This window comes from Oncorhynchus nerka, linkage group LG9b (genome assembly GCF_034236695.1).
Source record: "Oncorhynchus nerka isolate Pitt River linkage group LG9b, Oner_Uvic_2.0, whole genome shotgun sequence".
Lineage (NCBI taxonomy): Eukaryota > Metazoa > Chordata > Actinopteri > Salmoniformes > Salmonidae > Oncorhynchus > Oncorhynchus nerka.
The window spans coordinates 31,264,817-31,288,478 of NC_088424.1; the positions used below are offsets into that span (position 1 = coordinate 31,264,817).

At 44.8% G+C, this 23,662-nt stretch overlaps 1 protein-coding gene across 2 annotated transcripts in view; it reads right to left on the reverse strand.

The window, feature by feature from the left end:
• Positions 1 to 565: 565 nt before the first annotated feature.
• Positions 566 to 23,662, reverse strand: part of LOC115114608 (disabled homolog 1-like) — a 49,111-nt gene continuing 26,014 nt past the window's right edge. Inside the window, exons 4-13 of one of the 2 annotated variants that reach the window (XM_029643006.2) lie at positions 20,080 to 20,211; positions 14,822 to 14,941; positions 11,247 to 11,285; positions 10,223 to 10,288; positions 8,788 to 8,856; positions 6,331 to 6,378; positions 4,661 to 5,513; positions 2,695 to 2,816; positions 2,363 to 2,465; positions 566 to 1,889 (exon numbers count right to left, since the gene is read on the reverse strand). In XM_029643006.2, the coding sequence (XP_029498866.1) occupies positions 2,373 to 2,465; positions 2,695 to 2,816; positions 4,661 to 5,513; positions 6,331 to 6,378; positions 8,788 to 8,856; positions 10,223 to 10,288; positions 11,247 to 11,285; positions 14,822 to 14,941; positions 20,080 to 20,211 (1,542 nt within the window). In that variant the 3' untranslated portion in view covers positions 566 to 1,889; positions 2,363 to 2,372. The remainder of the gene's footprint in view (positions 1,890 to 2,362; positions 2,466 to 2,694; positions 2,817 to 4,660; positions 5,514 to 6,330; positions 6,379 to 8,787; positions 8,857 to 10,222; positions 10,289 to 11,246; positions 11,286 to 14,821; positions 14,942 to 20,079; positions 20,212 to 23,662) is intronic. The other variant, XM_029643007.2, reaches the window with a different exon arrangement.

Sequence of the window (23,662 nt, forward strand, 5' to 3'; positions counted from 1 at the left end):
ATCTCTATTCTTTCATAATCTTCTAAAGTCACCACGTTTTGCCAGGTGTAACTCCGTGGAGCAGACAGACCTACCAGATGCCCCAAACCTTTAGTTGCATGAATCAACCGTGTTACTGTAATACAATGACATGACGATATAACAGCGACGGGACAACGCAACACAACCGATAATAATAAGGCATGGTGATGCACTCTGGAGTCTACTGCTGGCTGGGCCGTCACAACTAGCTTATTGGTTTGATTCCTAGAAACCACCCATGTGTAGTAGACCTGGGTTCAAATACTATTTCAGATCATTTCAAATACTTTAGCGGTGTGTGATTGAGCTTGCCCGTTGCCATGGAATCAATAGAAAAGTCCCTAAAGTGCAAACCCCGCCAACATGGCACTCGAGGCAGGCTTAAGCAAATGCTCAAAAGTACTTGGAAGGTTTAAATAGTATTTGAACCCAGGTCTGGTAGCACTTGAGCAGGTCAACAAAGAGATTGAAAGCAAACATTGAAGGATGGGTAGTACACCTGTTCAGTAGTCTAAAACAGTTAAAAGCAAGGTTATGCCCCCCCCCCCCCCCCCTAGGTAAAAGTGACAGGGACTTTATTGGCCTGTGGATCTTTTATTTTGTGTGTGAGGATGGCCATTTTACTTTCAAAAGAGTGAGTTACGTCATACGTAGGTAGCAGGTACCCCCATCGTTGCTTTGATTCAACGGCTATGTAACACAGATTCACAGACGGACTGACCAAACCCAACACAGAAACCGAAAGTCAAAAAATAAAATAAAATGTCAAGAAAGCAAAGCAAACATCCAGACAATACAGACAGAGGTGCTGATGTGGCATTGCTTTAAAGTTGAGAGAGCCACAGGTAGCTTGCATCAGAGAGGCAGATGACAGACCTATCTTTTGGCACAGAGATTCCGGTGTAAGGGGTCTTGAGGAAATCTTATTTACAAAATAGAAGTTTGGCAAACAGGAATTATTTCGACTGATGCCTCGAAGCTGTTTTCGTTATCCATAAAATGCTCAGAAGCGTCAACTCAGAAGTCGCAGCTTACAAAATAAAAATTATATTTTTATCTTTAAGCATTGAAAAGGAAGCTATGAAGCTATGGAGATCAGTTGTCTCGCAGTTTCGCTGGATCCACAATTCATAGTCTGTTCATGCCAATGGAACAAGTCAGCTGTTTGAAAACATTTAGCAAATCCATCTCTTCTACACAGTGAGTACTCTGAGTCGCGTGGCAGTTCTCCAAACGAAGGGTATAACCCCATAGGACACCATTCCTCCTCAAAATCACCCCAAAAATGATTTAATCCTTAGAACCCATTTGAATCCTCATACTGACCATGCAGTTTGATTGGTCCTCCCAGGCCACATGATAGATAAGGTGTCTCCGCCCACTGACCTGTGGCAGGAAGTTGTCGTGGTAATGACCCACTGCTACAGTTTGGTCACAGATCATAGGTCACTTCATGGGAGAAAGGGCTTCCGATTGGCTGGGGGGGAAAGACAGCATGTGAGGAGAGTGTTGTGCTGTCCAGCTCAGGAAAGAAGCCAATCCTATGATATTGCTGCTTTAGGTTGCCAATATCAGCATTCTCCAGAACAGAGATCCGTAATCAAGTTATTAGGAGGGACATAGGAGTCCAGAGTCTCCTCTCCTCCATCTCTCAGTCCGCTGTCCTCCTCTCCTCCATCTCTCAGTCCGCTGTCCTCCTCTCCTCCATCTCTCAGTCCGCTGTCCTCCTCTCCTCCATCTCTCAGTCCGCTGTCCTCCTCTCCTCCATCTCTCAGTCCGCTGTCCTCCTCTCCTCTATCTCTCAGTCCGCTGTCCTCCTCTCCTCTCATCTTCTTCTATCCTCCTGACGGTCACAGAGGTCCCTTCTCCTGGAAAGGGAGGGACCAGCATTAAAACACACAAGCAAGGCACACACACTCACACATATGCACACACACACACTGAATTTCAGATATACTCATGTGTGAAATATGTGCAGTTATGAGCCTATAGACAGCAGGTGGCAGTATTGTTCCTTACGTCCTCGTACAGAATCAATGCAGAAATGTTCCATTTTACAACGTATTACAGAGCCATAATAAAGTAAGTCTTAAACCAAATAATTGGCTGAAAACCATTCAGCTGCAAAGACACAGAGAGAGCCTCAAAGACAAAGAAGAGATCTGTGTCTCTGGAAAAAACCCAGACAGACACAGAGAATGAGAACTGAGCAGTAAAGGGTTGTTAGACCAATCAATAAAACTGAGATGTTTTAAGGAGCCTTAAGGGGATACAAAAAGGTTGGACAATAGAACAGAAGAGGGGTGGAGAGAGAGGGATGGGATGAGGAGTGGAGACCCACCCAGAGTTCTCTAACTGTCTTCCTGTGGACAAATCTGGGCCTGGGGAGAATCAGGTGGAGCATCTCCGGATGGACAGGGAGACAGAGCCCTGGTGCATAAGCCCTAGATAGATAGATAGATAGATAGATAGAGAGAGAGAGAGAGAGAGAGAGAGAGAGAGGGATGGATGGATGGATGGATGGAGAGAGAGAGAGAGAGAGAGCATGGTCAATACCACACGAGTATAATCCACAGATACAAGTTAATGCAATAACTTCAACCATTAAGACAACTATCCACCAACTATTTGATAGATCATTATATCATCATGATCAGCTTATTCGAGACTCACCGAGTCATCCTCCCTGGTGCTGGGGGGTGTGGCCTGTGTTTGGATGGGAGAGTGGTCTGTGGGGGGGTCCCTGGTCTGGGACGAGGCGGAGTCTGAGGACGGTCCAGGCTGGGGGGCTGGGGCTGCAGGGAGAGAGTGGGAGGTATAGGAGTTTTGGTTGTTGGGTGTACCTTTTTCACATAAAGCATTGAATGTTATCAATTTGGGTAGGGTTAGGTTAAGGTTTGGGTTGGGTAACTTACGTGTGCTGTAACTATATACAGTGCCTTGCGAAAGAATTCGGCCCTCTTGAACTTTGCGACCTTTTGCCACATATCAGGCTTCAAACATAAAGATATAAAACTGTATTTTTTTGTGAAGAATCAACAACAAGTGGGACACAATCATGAAGTTGAACGACATTTATTATTATTATTTATTATTATTATTATTATTATATATTTCAAACTTTTTTAACATATCAAAAACTGAAAAATTGGGCGTGCAAAATTATTCAGCCCCTTTACTTTCAGTGCAGCAAACTCTCTCCAGAAGTTCAGTGAGGATCTCTGAATGATCCAATGTTGACCTAAATGACTAATGATGATAAATACAATCCACCTGTGTGTAATCAAGTCTCCGTATGAATGCACCTGCACTGTGATAGTCTCAGAGGTCCGTTAAAAGCGCAGAGAGCATCATGAAGAACAAGGAACACACCAGGCAGGTCCGAGATACTGTTGTGAAGAAGTTTAAAGCCGGATTTGGATACAAAAAGATTTCCCAAGCTTTAAACATCCCAAGGAGCACTGTGCAAGCGATAATATTGAAATGGAAGGAGTATCAGACCACTGCAAATCTACCAAGACCTGGCCGTCCCTCTAAACTTTCAGCTCATACAAGGAGAAGACTGATCAGAGATGCAGCCAAGAGGCCCATGATCACTCTGGATGAACTGCAGAGATCTACAGCTGAGGTGGGAGACTCTGTCCATAGGACAACAATCAGTCATATATTGCACAAATCTGGCCTTTATGGAAGAGTGGCAAGAAGAAAGCCATTTCTTAAAGATATCCATAAAAAGTGTTGTTTAAAGTTTGCCACAAGCCACCTGGGAGACACACCAAACATGTGGAAGAAGGTGCTCTGGTCAGATGAAACCAAAATGGAACTTTTTGGCAACAATGCAAAACGTTATGTTTGGCGTAAAAGCAACACAGCTCATCACCCTGAACACACCATCCCCACTGTCAAACATGGTGGTGGCAGCATCATGGTTTGGGCCTGCTTTTCTTCAGCAGGGACAGGGAAGATGGTTACAATTGATGGGAAGATGGATGGAGCCAAATACAGGACCATTCTAGAAGAAAACCTGATTGAGTCTGCAAAAGACCTGAGACTGGGACGGAGATTTGTCTTCCAACAAGACAATGATCCAAAACATAAAGCAAAATCTACAATGGAATGGTTCAAAAATAAACATATCCAGGTGTTAGAATGGCCAAGTCAAAGTCCAGACCTGAATCCAATCGAGAATCTGTGGAAAGAACTGAAAACTGCTGTTCACAAATGCTCTCCATCCAACCTCACTGAGCTCGAGCTGTTTTGCAAGGAGGAATGGGAAAAAAATGTAGTCTCTCGATGTGCAAAACTGATAGAGACATACCCCAAGCGACTTACAGCTGTAATCGCAGCAAAAGGTGGCGCTACAAAGTATTAACTTAAGGGGGCTGAATAATTTTGCACGCCCAATTTTTCAGTTCTTGATTTGTTAAAAAAGTTTGAAATATCCAATAAATGTCGTTCCACTTCATGATTGTGTCCCACTTGTTGTTGATTCTTCACAAAAATACAGTTTTATATATTTGTGTTTGAAGCCTGAAATGTGGCAAAAGGTCGCAAAGTTCAAGGGGGCCGAATACTTTCGCAAGGCACTGTATCTAGTCTAGTATGAATGTAGCAGAGACTGGCAGTAGGGAGAGCTTACCTGAGTCAGTGGACGGTGAGGTGGACGTGCCAGGACTCAAGGTCATCCGAGAGAGGTCAAGGTCACTACAGCTGCCTTCCTCTTCCTGGGTCAAGGCCAATGGTGACATCACAGCCGGTGACCCCAGGCACAGCTGGCTACAGACCAGGGTGTCAGGAGGCACGTTCACTGGACCAGGGCCGGGTGTCTCACACCTCGCCATCATGACAAGGCTAACAGGCGTCTCACACCTGCCCACAGCACCCAGACCCATTGAAGTGGGACTCATCGGCCCAGGTGTTCCACACCTGCTGCCCACCATGACAAGGCCCAGCGAAGAGGGGCCTTCTCCTGCGTCAGAATCCCCACTGAGGCTGTGCTGCTGCTGGAGCTGCTGGAGCAGGGCGGGGTCCATCGCCTGGTGCTGGGGGCTGGTAATGGCCGAGGAGGGGGTGGAGGAGAGGTCGTAGTGTAGGCCCTGGGGGCCAGGGCACACGGTGGTGATGGGCACCATCATGGGGAGGTGGTGACCCCCCACGCCCACGGCCTGGGCGGGCATATAGGCAGCCATGGCGGCCCACTGCTGCTGGGTGGCAGGGAAGATGTTGGCCTGGCTCCAGATGACGGGCTGGCCTCCCGGGAGGACCTGGGTAACCTGGAGGGGCCCCTGCACCCCAAAGGCCAGGGTCTGGGCCTGGCCAGAGAAGGATCCCTGCTGGGCCCACTGGGCTGCCTGGACTGGCCCCATGGTCATGTACCCCGAGGGGACAGAGGTGGGGCTGAAGGGGCCGGTGAACATCTCTGGGGGGTGTTGGTGCTGGTGCTGGTGGTGGCTCCTGCTGGGGTCCAAAGAGTTGGCCGGGGACGGGGGCATCTGAAGGCAAATCATCCACACACACACACGTCTAAACCAGGCACCTACTGTATTATTTCACTGGGATCATTGTGACTATTTACTTAGAATAGAGGTCATGCAATTTATTTACTTAGAACAGAGGTCATGTAATTTATTTACTTAGAACAGAGGTCATGTCATTTATTTACTTAGAATAGAGGTCATGTCATTTATTTACTTAGAATAGAGGTCATGTCATTTATTTACTTAGAACAGAGGTCATGTAATTGATTTACTTAGAACAGAGGTCATGTAATTGATTTACTTAGAACAGAGGTCATGTAATTTATTTACTTAGAACAGAGGTCATGTAATTTATTTACTTAGAACAGAGGTCCTGCAATTTATTTACTTAGAACAGAGGTCATGTAATTTATTTACTTAGAACAGAGGTCATGTAATTGATTTACTTAGAACAAGGTCATGTAATTGATTTACTTAGAACAGAGGTCATGTAATTGATTTACTTAGAACAGAGGTCATGTAATTGATTTACTTAGAACAGAGGTAATGTAATTGATTTACTTAGAACAGAGGTCATGTAATTGATTTACTTAGAACAGAGGTCATGTAATTGATTTACTTAGAACAGAGGTCATGTAATTTATTTACTTAGAACAGAGGTCATGTAATTGATTTACTTAGAACAGAGGTAATGTAATTGATTTACTTAGAACAGAGGTCATGTAATTTATTTACTTGAGCCATCCTGTAGTGAAAAGCATCTGTATTACTCTAATCACAACAAATCATTCTTAATACAAAATGATTTTGAATGGGAAGGTCAGTTACTCACCGAGGGTGGAGTGGACATGTCTCCGAACAGATCAAAGTGGTTGATGTTCTGTGCAGGGATAAAGGGTAGGGTCAGAGAAAGAGAACTGCGACATTTCACAACAAAACAAAAGCCAGGTCTGCTTTAACATAATAACACATATATACTGATCTATAACAGGGTAGGGTGGCTGTGTGTTTGTGTGTGTGTGTGTGTGTGTGTGTGCGTGTGCGTGTGTGTGTGTGCGTGTGTGTGTGTGTGTGTGTGTGTGTGTGTGTGTGTGTGTGTGTGTGTGTGTGTGTCTGTGTCTGTGTCTGTGTGTGTGTGTGTGTGTGTGTGTGTGTGTGTGTGTACTGTAGAGAATTGTACTGTGATGCTTAGAAACATCTCGCTCTTCTTTCCTCTCATTTCATTATCAGAAAATGGATCTAAAATGAATCTCTCATGGTGCTCTGTAATTGGCAGGGTAAAAGGGTTATTCAGTCCAATCTAACAAACGCTGATTAGATATTCCTCTGTCCGTCTCTACCAATCAAATCATCCCCTGATGTCCCATGATGCATTACCATTGTGATTCCCCTAAAACACAAGATAATATGATATCATTAGGTGGTAGGATGCAGGCTGTATACATGTGCTTTTTGCGGCCACCATGTTCCTCCTCCAAGACAATATAACCACCTGAACCATATTGTAGACGTGACCGTTCCTACTACTACGTCTCACCCCCCTGGCCATATACGCCGAGCGCTCTGACAGTATAATTACAATAGAGAGGAGGTAGGGAAGACGGACAGAGGTTCTACAGCTAGACACATGAAATGTACAGTATGTCACAGACTGCAGGCGCCATGCACAAGCAGACAATGTATCACTATGGGAACACACACAGGATTTGCATGCCATAAATAAAGACACACACACACACACACACACACACACACACACACACACACACACACACACACACACACACACACACACACACACACACACACACAAAGAATAGAGAAAATGAGGGGAAGACAGCAATCAGTGTGTGTGTGTGTGTGTGTGTGGGAGGGGGGGGGGGGGTTAACACATCATTGTCTATACCCTCTTTGAATTGTGTGGAGGAAACCAATCATATACAGGACATACATTACACCATATTGTTGTTATACATGACCTTAAGGGGGCTGAGGCAGGTGTCTGTAAGGTAGGGTGTCTGTAAGGTAGGGTGTCTGTAAGGTAGGGTGGTTATAGTTCTATAGGCCTTCCCCTCCGGCTGACTGGCAGGCAGAGTGACACACACGTTCAAGTTCAAGTTGACTTGTGAATCGTGTTCATACAACAAATAAAGTTGAACTTGAGCATGTCAGGCTGGGCATCTAGGCTCTCAGTAGAGCTCCAACTGAATGAACAGACAAGCAGTAACTCTTAGAGATGTGGAGGCAGCTACTGATACAACACCAGCTAGCATGATGTGTGTTGGGGAGAGATAGCAGGGGGACAGTGTAGCTACCATAGATAGTTGATGTGCTGCTGAACGATCAGCACAGGAAGAATGCGAAGAGAAAAAGTAAGCACACATTCTTCTGTTTCCATGTACGTCTTGACCAATGGACTTAAAGATGGAATTCTTTGTTGATGTAATATCACAAACGGACATGGAAGTCTCCCTATTAAAGAATCCAGCTTTAAATAAATGTTTGGATGATGGTTTGGAGAAGAACGACTAGCGCATCTGATATGTTGGAAACTCGTAAAGACGAACAGTTAATCCATGACCTGTCTATTTTTTGTGGTAGAAATGAATCTGCTGTTAAAAAGATATATTTGCTCTGCATACAGGTACGGTGTTTTTATGAGTGGGGTGGTAACCTAGGAGACCCCTCTGTCTGTCTGCATGCAGCTCCACCAAACAAACAACTCCACCAGCAAACCTCTCATTTTCACCTCCCAGGAAGAGGGAACAACCCACTATTCAACTGAGACTGAAAATGACGAATAAAACCGTGTGTGTAATAGTCCTCCTAGTCATATTGTAAATGATGTGGAGGATTTGAAGCAAAGACTCCGTCTGTAGCTGATGCAACATCCAAGCTTGAGGGACAAATCAGGATTCTGTTGTGGCAGGTTATGCATAGGTCCTGAAAATCATTTTATCATCATACCTCTAGAGTTGACTAACACCCAACGGTTGACCATTCCAAAGCAATAGATTCTATTTCTATATATCATTCCTTGGCCAGGAAAATCTATATCATTTAGTTAGTGCACAGGCAGGCAACCATGACCTCGACCCACGCTGATGATAATCAGTCGATGACCAGTTTGTGGGTGTATACTGTGTATAACAGTGGTCACACAGACAGGGATTCATCAATGGAAACTAAAGAAGAGGGGAGGTTCTCCATTAAGAGAGACAGAGAGGTTTGCCAGTGGGGGGGTGGGGGTGGGGGGGGGGGGGGCGAACAAAACATCAAAAACACCTACAGTCATAAAATGGCGTTTTGGGACGTCATAGATCCCTTCTCCCTTCTGCTGACTGGTAGCGGTAGGGACCTGAGTTGGACGTCCAGTCAAAATGAAACAATACAGTGAGCAACACCATTTACCAAGGCTGAGAACGGACAAAAACACATTTATTTCCTTTCTACTGGAGTGTCTCAAAGCTACTGTTCTGTCTTCATTTCAGAATGGCTCTCTGGTCTACACATGGTGATATTGTGGTCTGATCTAAAAGCTACTGTTCTGTCTTCATTTCAGAATGGCTCTCTGGTCTACACATGGTGATATTGTGGTCTGATCTAAAAGCTACTGTTCTGTCTTCATTTCAGAATGGCTCTCTGGTCTACACATGGTGATATTGTGGTCTGGTCTAAAAGCAATGTTATGCAAATACATTTCGACAGCTGTACAGCTCTCAAATCAATTCTACATAAATCCATATTGATTGTAAGCAATACTGTCAGACTGTGCATGCTACTTCTCTGTTTGGGCATTAAGATCACACAGCTAGTTTTCTCCATGTATACAATGTTCAACCAGGAGGTTTAAATCTATGGACACTGACAACGCAGGATCGTGTCCTGCCCTGTCCTCTCCTCTCTTTTCTTTATTTTCCTCACATTAATCTATTAACCCTATTCAACAATATGGCCTCCCTTTCTCTCTTTCGGCTGGCTAACTTGGCATTGGGCTGCAAGTTCTTCTTGTCTACTGATCTGGTTTCATTCAGAAATCAAATGGCATGGCAAGTGATTCATCTCTATGCATCTTACATCTTCAGAAAGGTGAGGGAGAGGAGGAGGAGAGGAGGGGGGGAGGAAGGAGGGGGAGGAGAAGAGAGGAGGAGGGAGGTAGATGCAGGAGGAGGATTTGGGGAGAAGGGAGGATGAGGGAAGAAGGAGGGGGAGGTGAAGGAGGAGGGGTGAGTTAAAGAGAGGAGGGAGGTGATCGAGGGAGCAGAGGAGTAGGGGAGGGAGATAGTGGGAGGAAGAAGGGGGAGGAGAAGAGAGGAGGAGGGAGGTAAAGGGAGGAGAAGGGAAGTGGTGGAAGGAGGAGAGGAGGGAGGAGAGGAGGGAGGAAAGATTAAATCACATTCTAGGTTCCTAGAAGCTGCTCTTAGTCCCTTGACCTAAACCGGAAGGTCAAACCTCTGGATGTCTGCAGGGATCCCACATAGACTCTAGAGAAGCCTTGATGAATTGGTCTGACAAAATAACTGGCCTTGACTGCACTTCAATGAACTGTGGATTTGAGATGTTATTCATCATTTACATTAGGAACGTTGTGAGTATACTATTTAAAAATAATAACATCCAGAGTGTACTGCTCTGCTCTGCTCTCTAACAAACATACATATTCTATTGTAACACTATAGGTTGACTAATCTACAAAAGGTAAGGGGCGGGGCTTGGTATTGTACCTGGTAAACGCTCTCCTCTGATTGGTGGCCACGGAGGGGCTCATGTCCAGCCTCAAACACAATGTACTACAACAAAGGAAGTGGGTGGGGCCAATAGGGATAGAAAATGACGGGATATATGGGGGGAGAGAGAGAGAGAAAGAAAGAGATTGAGAGAAAGATTGAGGGACAGAGAGAGAGAAAATAAATTGAGAGAAAAACAGGGAAAGAAAGAAAGAGAGAGAAGATAAGAGGAGAGGAGAGAGTACAGTAATTGGTCAGGCAGTGGTAACAGGTACTGTAGAGGTCTAAGTGTTCTGATCTCCACCTCCACTACCACCTAGACACAGAGGGCCTAATACTGATTTGAGATCCGCGCTTGTAACTTAGTTGATTTACACGAAAGTCTGAATCGGTTACACGCCCAGATCTCAAGTCAGGGTTCTGCCCAATGGTCATTGGACTCTTGTATTCAAAACAAAACAGCCAATGCTACTACATAATTGCAAATGAAATGTTTTTTCAGGCATACAGTTGTAGTAAAAGGGGCAAACATTAGAAAGGTTTTGAAGGGGGTGGGGCATAACCACTGAACATAAGCATTCAGAGTAAGGGTTAGTGTTGTCTGTATTCAGTGTGAGCAACAGAGTAGAGTATCATGTTCCAGTTTCAGCCAAAAGCAAGAGGGGAGAACAACCAGTCAGGGTCAGATAGGTCTTTAGAAGAAAATCAGTACATATACACAGATCAACTGAAAATATATGGTTTTACAACACTGCACTGGCAATGGGAGAGTCAAATGGTTGAACAAAACCGTCTACTATGATGGTTGGTCTACTACGTATTACTGAGATGGTTTGGGTATCATGAATCATTAATTGAAGCAGATCAGCGGCAGATATTTACATTAAGGGTTAAGTGTTTTTTAATTCTATAGAATGAATCACCTGAAAACAATTGTGTCTGTAGAAGCTAGAGTGTAAATGTCACATGGGGTTCCATCGCTAGTTCTGATTGGCTGTGTAGGTGTTGTGTGGCGACCTACCTGGTAAACTGGATCATCCACCTCATCCTCCAGAATGGTCTGTGTGATGGTTGAAGAGAAGGAACATTTTACATAACAAGTAGAAGATGGATAAAGAGAAGAACAGAGCAAGAACATACAGAGGCAAATAGAATAACAGAGAGAATAACATAGAGAATAACAGATAGAACAATAAATGGAATAACAGAGAATAACAGATAGAACAAGAAATGGAATAACAGAGAGGATAACAGAGAGAATAATAGCTAGAACAAGAAATGGAATAACAGAGAATAACAGATAGAACAAGAAATGGAATAACAGAGAGAATAACAGAGAGGATAACAGAGATAATAACAGAGAGGATAACCGAGAATAACAGAGAGAATAACAGAGAGGACAACAGCGAGGATAACAGAGAGGATAACAGAGAGAATAACAGAGAGAATAACAGAGAAGATAACAGAGAGAATAACAGAGAGGACAACAGCGAGGATAACAGAGAGGACAACAGCGAGGATAACAGAGAGGATAACAGAGAGAATAACAGAGAGAATAACAGAGAAGATAACAGAGAGAATAACAGAGAGGATAACAGCGAGGATAACAGAGAGGATAACAGAGAGAATAACAGAGAGAATAACAGAGAAGATAACAGAGAGAATAACAGAGAGGATAACAGCGAGGATAACAGAGAGGATAACAGAGAGAATAACAGAGAGAATAACAGAGAAGATAACAGAGAGAATAACAGAGAGGATAACAGCGAGGATAACAGAGAGGATAACAGAGAGAATAACAGAGAGAATAACAGAGAAGATAACAGAGAGAATAACAGAGAGGATAACAGAGAGGATAACAGAGAGAATAACAGAGAAAAGAACAGAGATAATAACAGAGAGGATAACAGGGAGAATAACAGAGAGAATAACAGAGAGGATAACAGAGAGGATAACAGAGAGAATAACAGAGAGGATAACAGAGAGGATAACAGAGAAAAGAACAGAGATAATAACAGAGAGGATAACAGGGAGAATAACAAAGAGAACAAATAACAGAGAGAATAACAGAGAGAATAACAGAGAGGATAACAGAGAGAAGAACAGAGAGAAGAACAGAGAGAAGAACAGAGAGAATAACAAAGAGGATAACAGAGAGGATAACAATGAGAATTAACAGAGAGAAGAACAGAGAGAAGAACAGAGCAAGAACAACAGACCAAGAGCATGCAAGGACATCAGCCATTGGCTTGGGGGAAAAGAGGCCTATCCTATTAGGAACTCAGAAGTGAGAAACGCTTAATCTATTTTATCCTCCTTAGACCCAGAAAAAAAAAACGTTTTGGGGAGGAAACAAAACATGTTAGAAAGAAACAAATATTTGTATTTATGTATTTATTTATTTATTTTTGTATGTGTCAATTAGGACATTACAGCAAATGATTGATAGTAATGTGATACATAATTTAACATTACAGTAAATGGTTGATAGTAATGTGATATATCATTTAACATTACAGTAAATGGTTGATAGTAATATGATACGTTTAACATTACAGTACATGGTTGATAGTAATATGATACGTTTAACATTACAGTAAATGGTTGATAGTAATATGATTCGTTTAACATTACAGTAAATGGTTGATAGTAATATGATACGTTTAACATTACAGTAAATGGTTGATAGTAATATGATACGTTTAACATTACAGTAAATGGTTGATAGTAATATGATTCGTTTAACATTACAGTAAATGGTTGATAGTAATATGATTCGTTTAACATTACAGTAAATGGTTGATAGTAATATGATTACGTTTAACATTACAGTAAATGGTTGATAGTAATATGATAACATTACAGTTGGTTGAACAACATTACAGTAAATGGTTGATAGTAATATGATTACGTTTAACATTACAGTAAATGGTTGATAGTAATATGATTTGTTTAACATTACAGTAAATGGTTGATAGTAATATGATCGTTTAACATTACAGTAAATGGTTGATAGTAATATGATACGTTTAACATTACAGTAAATGGTTGATAGTAATATGATCTCGTTTAACATTACAGTAAATGGTTGATAGTAATATGATTTGTTTAACATTACAGTAAATGGTTGATAGTAATATGATTCGTTTAACATTACAGTAAATGGTTGATAGTAATATGATACGTTTAACATTACAGTAAATGGTTGATAGTAATATGATACGTTTAACATTACAGTAAATGGTTGATAGTAATATGATTCGTTTAACATTACAGTAAATGGTTGATAGTAATATGATACTTTTAACATTACAGTAAATGGTTGATAGTAATATGATTCGTTTAACATTACAGTAAATGGTTGATAGTAATATGATACGTTTAACATTACAGTAAATGGTTGATAGTAATATGATTATCGTTTAACATTACAGTAAATGGTTGATAGTAATATGATACGTTTAACATTACAGTAAATGGTTGATAGTAATATGATACGTTTAACATTACAGTAAATGGTTGATAGTAATATGATTCGTTTAACATTACAGTAAATGGTTGATAGTAATATGATTCGTTTAACATTACAGTAAATGGTTGATAGTAATATGATACGTTTAACATTACAGTAAATGGTTGATAGTAATATGATACGTTTAACATTACAGTAAATGGTTGATAGTAATATGATACGTTTAACATTACCGTAAATGGTTGATAGTAATATGATACGTTTAACATTACAGTAAATGGGGACAGTAGGTAAAAAACATAGTTAGCGCATCCTGATGTCAACTGCAGAGAACATTTATTAACAAGCTCTTATTTAGCTCTTATTTTACATAAAATAAATATATTACACTGCTTTGAAAACTATTCCTGAGATATTTACCCATTAGAAACAATCTGAATATCAAACTAATTGTGTCATTTTTCATTTTGAAGAACCAGAAAGGAATATCAAGGTGACACCACCACACATATGATGTCATAGAAAAGCACAGCATGTCCTCTCAAAGCGACAACAGGACCTCACACAGTGGCATGTATGTCTTTAGAAATACACAGCAAATACGAATGTCCATTAGATAGGACAGCAATGAATTGCTAGGCTCAGGGGGAATATATACTTTTGTCTAAGTTACTGTACAGTTCAGTAATATTTCCTACATAATAAGTCATTCCATTGTAGACACAGGTATTCATTACATTAGGCCTTTTACATTGACAGGGCTGTCCTGTTTCAGTATAACACATATGTATAGTATAGCAAATAAACTAAAATCATTTGTATTGCAGTCTGCATATACAGCCAAAGCTGAAAGCATTCACATTCAGTTGTTTCTATGAATAATCCTCATTTATAGTGTATACAGTGGAATCTCACAGTGGAGTGGTTGAAGGTTGAAGAGAGCTCTATTGAACAGTGAAAGAACAGGAAGTGTTCTCTGGTCACAGAATTAGAATCACTAGAACAGACAAAGCCTTGACAGTATTGTCCACAGCAATTTCCCTGGTAGACTACACTCATGGGTACACTCAAATCGGCGTGTCATTGTGATGCATAACTGCTATGGTAACAGTTGTGTTGTTTACCTGGTAGACGGCCTGCTCACACTGCTTGTCCTTCTGGGACTTCTTCTCCATCTCCTCTCGCTGCTTGATGTCGTAGATGAGCGTGAAGAGGTCACGCAGGTCAATGATCAGTGGCTCCGCCTGGGAGGGAAGCAGGGAGGGAGAGAGAAAGAGAGAGAGATTAGGGGAGGGAGAGAGAGAGGGGGGTGAGAAGGGAGGGGTAGAGAGAGAAAGAGAAAGAGAAAGGGAGGGAGGGAGTGAGAGAGAGAGAGAGCGAGAGAGGGAGAAAGAGCGACACAGAGAGAGAGAGAAAGAGCGAGAGAGAGAGAGAGAGAGAGAGAGTGTGAGAGAACAACGTGAAGCAGAATATACCACAAACTTATACCACAAAGCCTTATTGCTATTATGAACTGGTTCCCAACTGACATGTGACATAAGAATAATTTATTCATGCAGTCTAAATGACTATCCGTCTTAGTTGTTTAAGGTTGGATATTGACTGAACACGGATCATATTAGTGCCCTGCCAATACGGAGTTGTTGTTATCTGCAGCTATCTGTCACGCCCTGGCCATAGAGAGGCTTTTTATTCTCTATTTTGGTTAGGCCAGGGTGTGACTAGGGTGGGCATTCTACATTATTTTTTCTATGTTTTTGTATTTCTTTGTTTTTGGCCGGGTCTGGTTCAGGGCACACTGCACCTTGGTCCTCACCTTCTTCCACCAACGACAATCGTTACACTATCTACAGCCATCAAGAGCACTGAGCCCTGCAAATCTAATGTATTATCTATTTATATACTGTATTCATTATCATTTGGGACCATTGGCTGGCTTTTCCTTTATTACACAACGCAGGAGAGAGCAAAGATCACATTTGTTACACTGGTCACACGGCACCCTATTAGCAGCCTAAGCAGAGAGCTTCTGTAAATACGTACATATTTAATTGTTTGTAAGTGTTTTTAAATGTTTTATAATCAGCTGTTTTGTTTTTGATAACATTCAGTTTTATTGCATATTTATTGCATATTTCTGGTGGTTTTGACCCACAGATTTGCAGATGGACTGGCAGGTCAACTCTTTTTGGCTTTGGCATTTGCCAGAATTGTTCTATGGTCAGTCCCTGTTAGTATTTTATTCTAAATGTGTTGACTTGGGCTGTAATGTTATTCCTAACTAATACCACTGTACACCTCATTCCTGGTACTTGAGTTGAGTCACTACAACAAGGGTAGGTTGGTTCTCTATGGTGTAGTAGGTCATATTTATATGTTGGTGTTTTGAATGGTTCCCAATTAGAGGCAGCTGGTAATGGTTGCCTCTAATTGAGAATCATATTAAAAGGTAGCCATTTTTCCCACCTGTGTTTGTGGGATATTGTTTTGTGTTTGTGCTAGTTGCACCACTTATGTTACATTTCGTTGCTGGTTTATTGTTTTGTTTGGAAGTTTCGCTTTATTAAAAGATGTGGAACTCAACACACGCTGCGCCTTGGTTCCGTCCTTATTACGAACGTGACAGAATATCCCACCAAGCAAGGACCAAGCAGCGTGTGACATAGGTAAAGGAGTTTTGGACCTGGGAAGAAATCATGGGAGGATGTGAGACCCTTCCTCGGAAGGAGACACCAAGGAAGATGGAAGGACAGTGACGACGCTGGGGACCGCAGCCACAGAAACCAAGTTTTGTTTGGGGGGTGGCACATGGAGCTGGCGGTCGAGCAGCGGAGAGTGCCAGAGCCTGTTTGGGAGTCGGTGGAGGAGCTCGATGAAAGATACTGGAGAGAGGTGGTAGCGATGAGAATGCTGCAGCGCAGGCGTGCTGAAGAGCGTGACACCAGTCTTTCACGCATCTGGCCTCCAGTGCGCCTCCCCAGTTATGGTATGTCCTGTGCCAGCTCCCCGCACACGCCCTGAAGTGCGTGTCAACAGTCCGGTGCCACCTGTACCGGCTCCAGCACTAGGCCTCCAGTGCGCATTCACAGTCCAGAGCTTCCGGCGACGGTCCACAGTCCGGAACCTCCGGCGATGGTCAACGGTCCGGAATCTCCGGCGAAGGTCAACGGTCCGGAACCTCCGGCGAAGATCAACGGTCCGGAACCTCCGGCGAAGGTCAACGGTCCGGAACCTCCGGCGACGGTCATCGGCCCGGAGCTTCCAGTCCATGTCCGGAGCCTTCTTCTGTGCCGGTGCCCAGTCCAGGCACGGCGTCCAGTCCCGCTCCATGGCAGGAGCCTTCCTCTGAGCCTGTGCCCAGTCCAGGCACGGCATCCAGCCCAGCTCCATGACCGGATCTGGGGTCTGGGCGGGTGCTACGACCTGCACCGGAGCCGCCACCGACACTAGTCAACCCCCCTACCCTCCCCAAAAGTCCGCACTTTTGGGGGAGGGTACTGTCACGCCCTGACCATAGAGAGCCCTTTGTTCTCTATGGTGTAGTAGGTCAGGGCGTGACTAGGGGGTGTTCTACTTCTATATTTCTATGTTGGTGTTTTGTATGGTTACCAATTAGAGGCAGCTGGTAATGGTTGCCTCTAATTGAGGATCATATTAAAAGGTAGCCATTTTTCCCACCTGTGTTTGTGGGATATTGTTTTGTGTTTGTGGGATATTGTTTTGTGTTTGTGGGATATTGTTTTGTGTTTGTGGGATATTGTTTTGTGTTTGTGCTAGTTGCACCACTTATGTTACATTTGGTTTTGGTGTATTGTTTTGTTTGGAAGTTTCGCTTTATTAAAAGATGTGGAACTCAACACACGCTGCGCCTTGGTTCCGTCCTTATTACGAACGTGACAGAATATCCCACCAAGCAAGGACCAAGCAGCGTGTGACATAGGTAAAGGAGTTTTGGACCTGGGAAGAAATCATGGGAGGATGTGAGACCCTTCCTCGGAAGGAGACACCAAGGAAGATGGAAGGACAGTGACGACGCTGGGGACCGCAGCCACAGAAACCAAGTTTTGTTTGGGGGGTGGCACATGGAGCTGGCGGTCGAGCAGCGGATAGTGCCAGAGCCTGTTTGGGAGTCGGTGGAGGAGCTCGATGAAAGATACTGGAGAGAGGTGGTAGCGATGAGAATGCTGCAGCGCAGGCGTGCTGAAGAGCGTGACACCAGTCTTTCACGCATCTGGCCTCCAGTGCGCCTCCCCAGTTATGGTATGTCCTGTGCCAGCTCCCCGCACACGCCCTGAAGTGCGTGTCAACAGTCCGGTGCCACCTGTACCGGCTCCAGCACTAGGCCTCCAGTGCGCATTCACAGTCCAGAGCTTCCGGCGACGGTCCACAGTCCGGAACCTCCGGCGATGGTCAACGGTCCGGAATCTCCGGCGAAGGTCAACGGTCCGGAACCTCCGGCGAAGATCAACGGTCCGGAACCTCCGGCGAAGGTCAACGGTCCGGAACCTCCGGCGACGGTCATCGGCCCGGAGCTTCCAGTCCATGTCCGGAGCCTTCTTCTGTGCCGGTGCCCAGTCCAGGCACGGCGTCCAGTCCCGCTCCATGGCAGGAGCCTTCCTCTGAGCCTGTGCCCAGTCCAGGCACGGCATCCAGCCCAGCTCCATGACCGGATCTGGGGTCTGGGCGGGTGCTACGACCTGCACCGGAGCCGCCACCGACACTAGTCAACCCCCCTACCCTCCCCAAAAGTCCGCACTTTTGGGGGAGGGTACTGTCACGCCCTGACCATAGAGAGCCCTTTGTTCTCTATGGTGTAGTAGGTCATATTTATATGTTGGTGTTTTGAATGGTTCCCAATTAGAGGCAGCTGGTAATGGTTGCCTCTAATTGAGAATCATATTAAAAGGTAGCCATTTTTCCCACCTGTGTTTGTGGGATATTGTTTTGTGTTTGTGCTAGTTGCACCACTTATGTTACATTTCGTTGCTGGTTTATTGTTTTGTTTGGAAGTTTCGCTTTATTAAAAGATGTGGAACTCAACACACGCTGCGCCTTGGTTCCGTCCTTATTACGAACGTGACAGAATATCCCACCAAGCAAGGACCAAGCAGCGTGTGACATAGGTAAAGGAGTTTTGGACCTGGGAAGAAATCATGGGAGGATGTGAGACCCTTCCTCGGAAGGAGACACCAAGGAAGATGGAAGGACAGTGACGACGCTGGGGACCGCAGCCACAGAAACCAAGTTTTGTTTGGGGGGTGGCACATGGAGCTGGCGGTCGAGCAGCGGAGAGTGCCAGAGCCTGTTTGGGAGTCGGTGGAGGAGCTCGATGAAAGATACTGGAGAGAGGTGGTAGCGATGAGAATGCTGCAGCGCAGGCGTGCTGAAGAGCGTGACACCAGTCTTTCACGCATCTGGCCTCCAGTGCGCCTCCCCAGTTATGGTATGTCCTGTGCCAGCTCCCCGCACACGCCCTGAAGTGCGTGTCAACAGTCCGGTGCCACCTGTACCGGCTCCAGCACTAGGCCTCCAGTGCGCATTCACAGTCCAGAGCTTCCGGCGACGGTCCACAGTCCGGAACCTCCGGCGATGGTCAACGGTCCGGAATCTCCGGCGAAGGTCAACGGTCCGAACCTCCGGCGAAGATCAACGGTCCGGAACCTCCGGCGAAGGTCAACGGTCCGGAACCTCCGGCGACGGTCATCGGCCCGGAGCTTCCAGTCCATGTCCGGAGCCTTCTTCTGTGCCGGTGCCCAGTCCAGGCACGGCGTCCAGTCCCGCTCCATGGCAGGAGCCTTCCTCTGAGCCTGTGCCCAGTCCAGGCACGGCATCCAGCCCAGCTCCATGACCGGATCTGGGGTCTGGGCGGGTGCTACGACCTGCACCGGAGCCGCCACCGACACTAGTCAACCCCCCTACCCTCCCCAAAAGTCCGCACTTTGGGAGGGTACTGTCACGCCCTGACCATAGAGAGCCCTTTGTTCTCTATGGTGTAGTAGGTCAGGGCGTGACTAGGGGGTGTTCTACTTCTATATTTCTATGTTGGTGTTTTGTATGGTTACCAATTAGAGGCAGCTGGTAATGGTTGCCTCTAATTGAGGATCATATTAAAAGGTAGCCATTTTTCCCACCTGTGTTTGTGGGATATTGTTTTGTGTTTGTGGGATATTGTTTTGTGTTTGTGGGATATTGTTTTGTGTTTGTGGGATATTGTTTTGTGTTTGTGCTAGTTGCACCACTTATGTTACATTTGGTTTTGGTGTATTGTTTTGTTTGGAAGTTTCGCTTTATTAAAAGATGTGGAACTCAACACACACTGAGCCTTGGTCCGGTCCTTATTACGAACGTGACAGTAGGTAAGGAACTCAGGTCCTGTACTCACCGACTGGCCAGACTTGATGGCCACAAACCTGTGGTGTCCCTCCTTCCCACAGACGTAGCCAAAGGCCCGGTGATCCCGGGTATCCTTGGCGATATAGGAGATCTCATGCACTGAGTGGTGATGCAGCAGAACCTGAAAACACACACAGAGGAAATTACATACATTTTGAGTACAAAATAATGTAGGAGACCTTTGAAACAGAAGGAAGTGGCAGATCCGAAGCAGGAAATGAACCAAAACTAAATGGAGGGGGTTTGGAGACACATGTTGGATACTGTAGGGCCATGGTCCTGATTTTATAGTTTAGTTAGACCCATGTGACCTGCCTAAGAGAACTCTTGGCTCTACTCAATGCATTTCTATGAATTTCATCCATTCTTGAAATAATTCTTTGTTCCAAAATGAGGGAGTGAACTGGGAGTTCAGGGTAAGTAGGCTACAGCTCTTTGCTAATTCTAATACTATGGCAACGCGGTGCTCCAGATACACCGCAGCAGGGAAGAAAGGAAGGCAGCTGGAAATGAATATTCTCTCTTTGTCTTACTGTTGACAGGGATGACTGACACATTTACCATTGTTCCCTTTCTTTCCTCATTTCCAACTCTCACAGTTGGAATAGCAGACACAGCACATTTACTGCATGGATAACAGCAGATCAGGATGTGTGTGTGTGTGTGTGTGCAGATCAGACTCCACACACACAACCCATTGTAACTTATTTTGAAGATCTTTCTAGCCTGGGGGGAAGTTGTTGTTGTGTGTTGTGCAATATGCCAAAATATGCATTGTCAACAGAGCATGGTACACCCGCAGGGCAGCGCTGAACAGTACAACTAACACTAACACACACACTACCGGTCAAAAGTTTTACAACACCTACTCATTCAAGGGTTTTTCTTTATTTTTAATATTTTCTATATTGTAGAATAATAGTGAAGACATCAAAACTATAAAATAACACATATGGAATCATGTAGTATCCAAAAAAGTGTTAAACAAATCAAAATATATTTTATATTTGAGATTCTTCAAAGTAGCCAACCTTTGCCTTGATAACAGCTTTGCACTCTTGGCATTCCCTCACCCAGCATCAGGTAGTCACCTGGAATGCATTTCAATTAACAGATTTGCCTTGTTAATAGTTCATTTGAGGATTTTTTTCCTTCTTAATGCATTTGAGCCAATCAGTTGTGTTGTGACAAGGTATGGGTGGTATACAGAAGATAGCCCTATTTGGTAAAAGACCAAGTCCATATTATGGCAAGAACAGCTCAATTAAGCAAAGAGAAACAACAGTCCATCATTACTTTAAGACATGAAGGTCAGTCAATCTGGAAAATGTCTAAAACTTTGAAAGTTTCTTTAAGTGCAGTCGCAAAAACCATTAAGCGCTATGATGAAACTGGCTCTCATGAGGACCACCACAGGAATGGAAAACCCAGAGTTACCTCTGCTGCAGAGAAGTTCATTAGTTACCAGCCTCATAAATTGCAGCCCAAATAAATGCTTCAGAGTTCAAGTAACAGACACATCTCAACATCAACTGTTCAGAGGAGACTGCGTGAATCAGTCCTTCATGGTCGAATTGCTGCAAAGAAACCACTACTAAAGGACACCAATAATAAGAAGAAACTTGCTTGGGCCAAGAAACACGAGCAATGGACATTAGACTGGTGGAAATTTGTCCATTTGTAGAAAATAGTCAAAATAAAGAAAAAACATTGAATGAATAGGTGTTCTAAAACTTTTGACCGGTAGTGTGTATTCAGGAATGTGCATGGAGACACACACACACACACAGTAGTTAGGCTGTCACTCATCTACTCCCACCTGCTGCTCCACTAATAGCATTGATAAGCTTCGAGCAATAGGGAGGAGCTACTAAGAAATGACCTAGGGCTTCTTCAGTGGAGTGTAATGATAACAGAGCATTTAATCGTACTAGAGCTGACACTGTTCTATAGTCTAGATGACAGTACATTGCTACATTACACATTTCTACGTGAATGTTCTGCAACGCTGCATCCTGCTGAATAAGCCCCATATTTTACCATAATGATTGTTGGGGAAATGAAGTGGTGTTGGGGTAATCCGTTTATAAAATGAAAGAGCATTGGGGGAACAATGATTCACTGTCACGAGTGGCGCTCGGCGGTCGTCATCACCGGCCTATTAGCTGCCACTGATTGTCTTTCCTCCCCCTCCTTGTATGTTTATTGGTAGCACCTGTTTAGGTATGATTAGTTTGTCTTTATTAGACAGCCGGCCCGCCTGGTTGTTGTGCGGGATTATTTCAGTGTAACCTTCGGCTCTGTTGTAGAGGTACGTGTTAGTGCCTGGTCGTGACTTTTCCATTGTACATTTTCATTCCCTGTGTTTGGGGTCGTTACTATTGTGAGTACCCTGTGGTGCGTTGGTGCAATTAAAGACGCACAGCATTGCACTCTCTGTCTCCTGCGTCTGACTCCACACCCACGACACCCGCAGCATTACAGAATCCCGCACCTAAATCAAATTGAATGGAGTCAGCAGGAGCAGCAGCCAACCCTCTCCCATCGATGGAGGAACGGGTTCTCCACCACACCACCGTTCTCCATCGGATCGGATCCGCGATGGATCAAGTAATGGAGAGAATGGACCGATGGGAGAGGAGTGGTCTCCTCTCTCCACCTTCGGCACCCAAGGCTCCGGACTCCCCATCACTCGACTCCAGCACCCTCCGTCTGACGCTACCGAGGGCTTATGATGGAGCGGCATCGGGTTGCCAGGGGTTTCTGCTTCAGCTGGAGCTATACCTGGCCACCGTTAGACCCACTCCCTCAGGAGCGGAGAGGGTGAGTGTCCTCATCTCCTGCCTCACGGGTCGTGCTCTGGAGTGGGCGAACGCAGTCTGGAATGGCCCAGACTCAGCGCGGGAGCACTACCCAGAGTTTTCCCTCCGCTTCCGTGCCGTGTTTGATCACCCTCTAAACGGCCGAGCGGTGGGAGAACGACTTTTTCATCTCAGGCAGGAGAGGAGGAGCGCCCAGGATTACGCGCTAGAGTTCCGGACCTTGGCAGCCGGATCTGGGTGGAACGACAGGGCCCTTATGGACCACTACAGGTGTAGTCTCCGAGAGGACGTCCGCCGGGAGTTAGCGTGTCGGGACACCACTCTGTCACTGGATCAGCTGATTGACATGTCCATTCGACTGGACAATCTGCTGGCTGCCCGCGGGCGTTCAGAGAGGTTCCTGTGCGTTCCACAACCCAGCCCCTCCGCTCCCATTCCGATGGAGTTGGGAGGGGCTGCGCCGAGGGGTACCGGAGGAGGAGGCCTTCCCTGCACCAACTGTGGTCGGAGAGGACACACGTCTGATCGGTGCTGGGGGGGTCCGTCTGGGAGTAGAGATGGCAGGCGGAACGCTTCTCGATCATCCCAGGTGAGTCTGCATCAAACTCACCCAGAACCCCTGTTGGCCACATGTTTGTCTTAACCTTTTTCTTCACTTTTTTCCCCTCTTCCCAGCATAGGGCGCTAGTCGATTCAGGCGCAGCTGGGAACTTTATGGATCGCGGACTCGCCCTTAAATTAGGGGTTCCG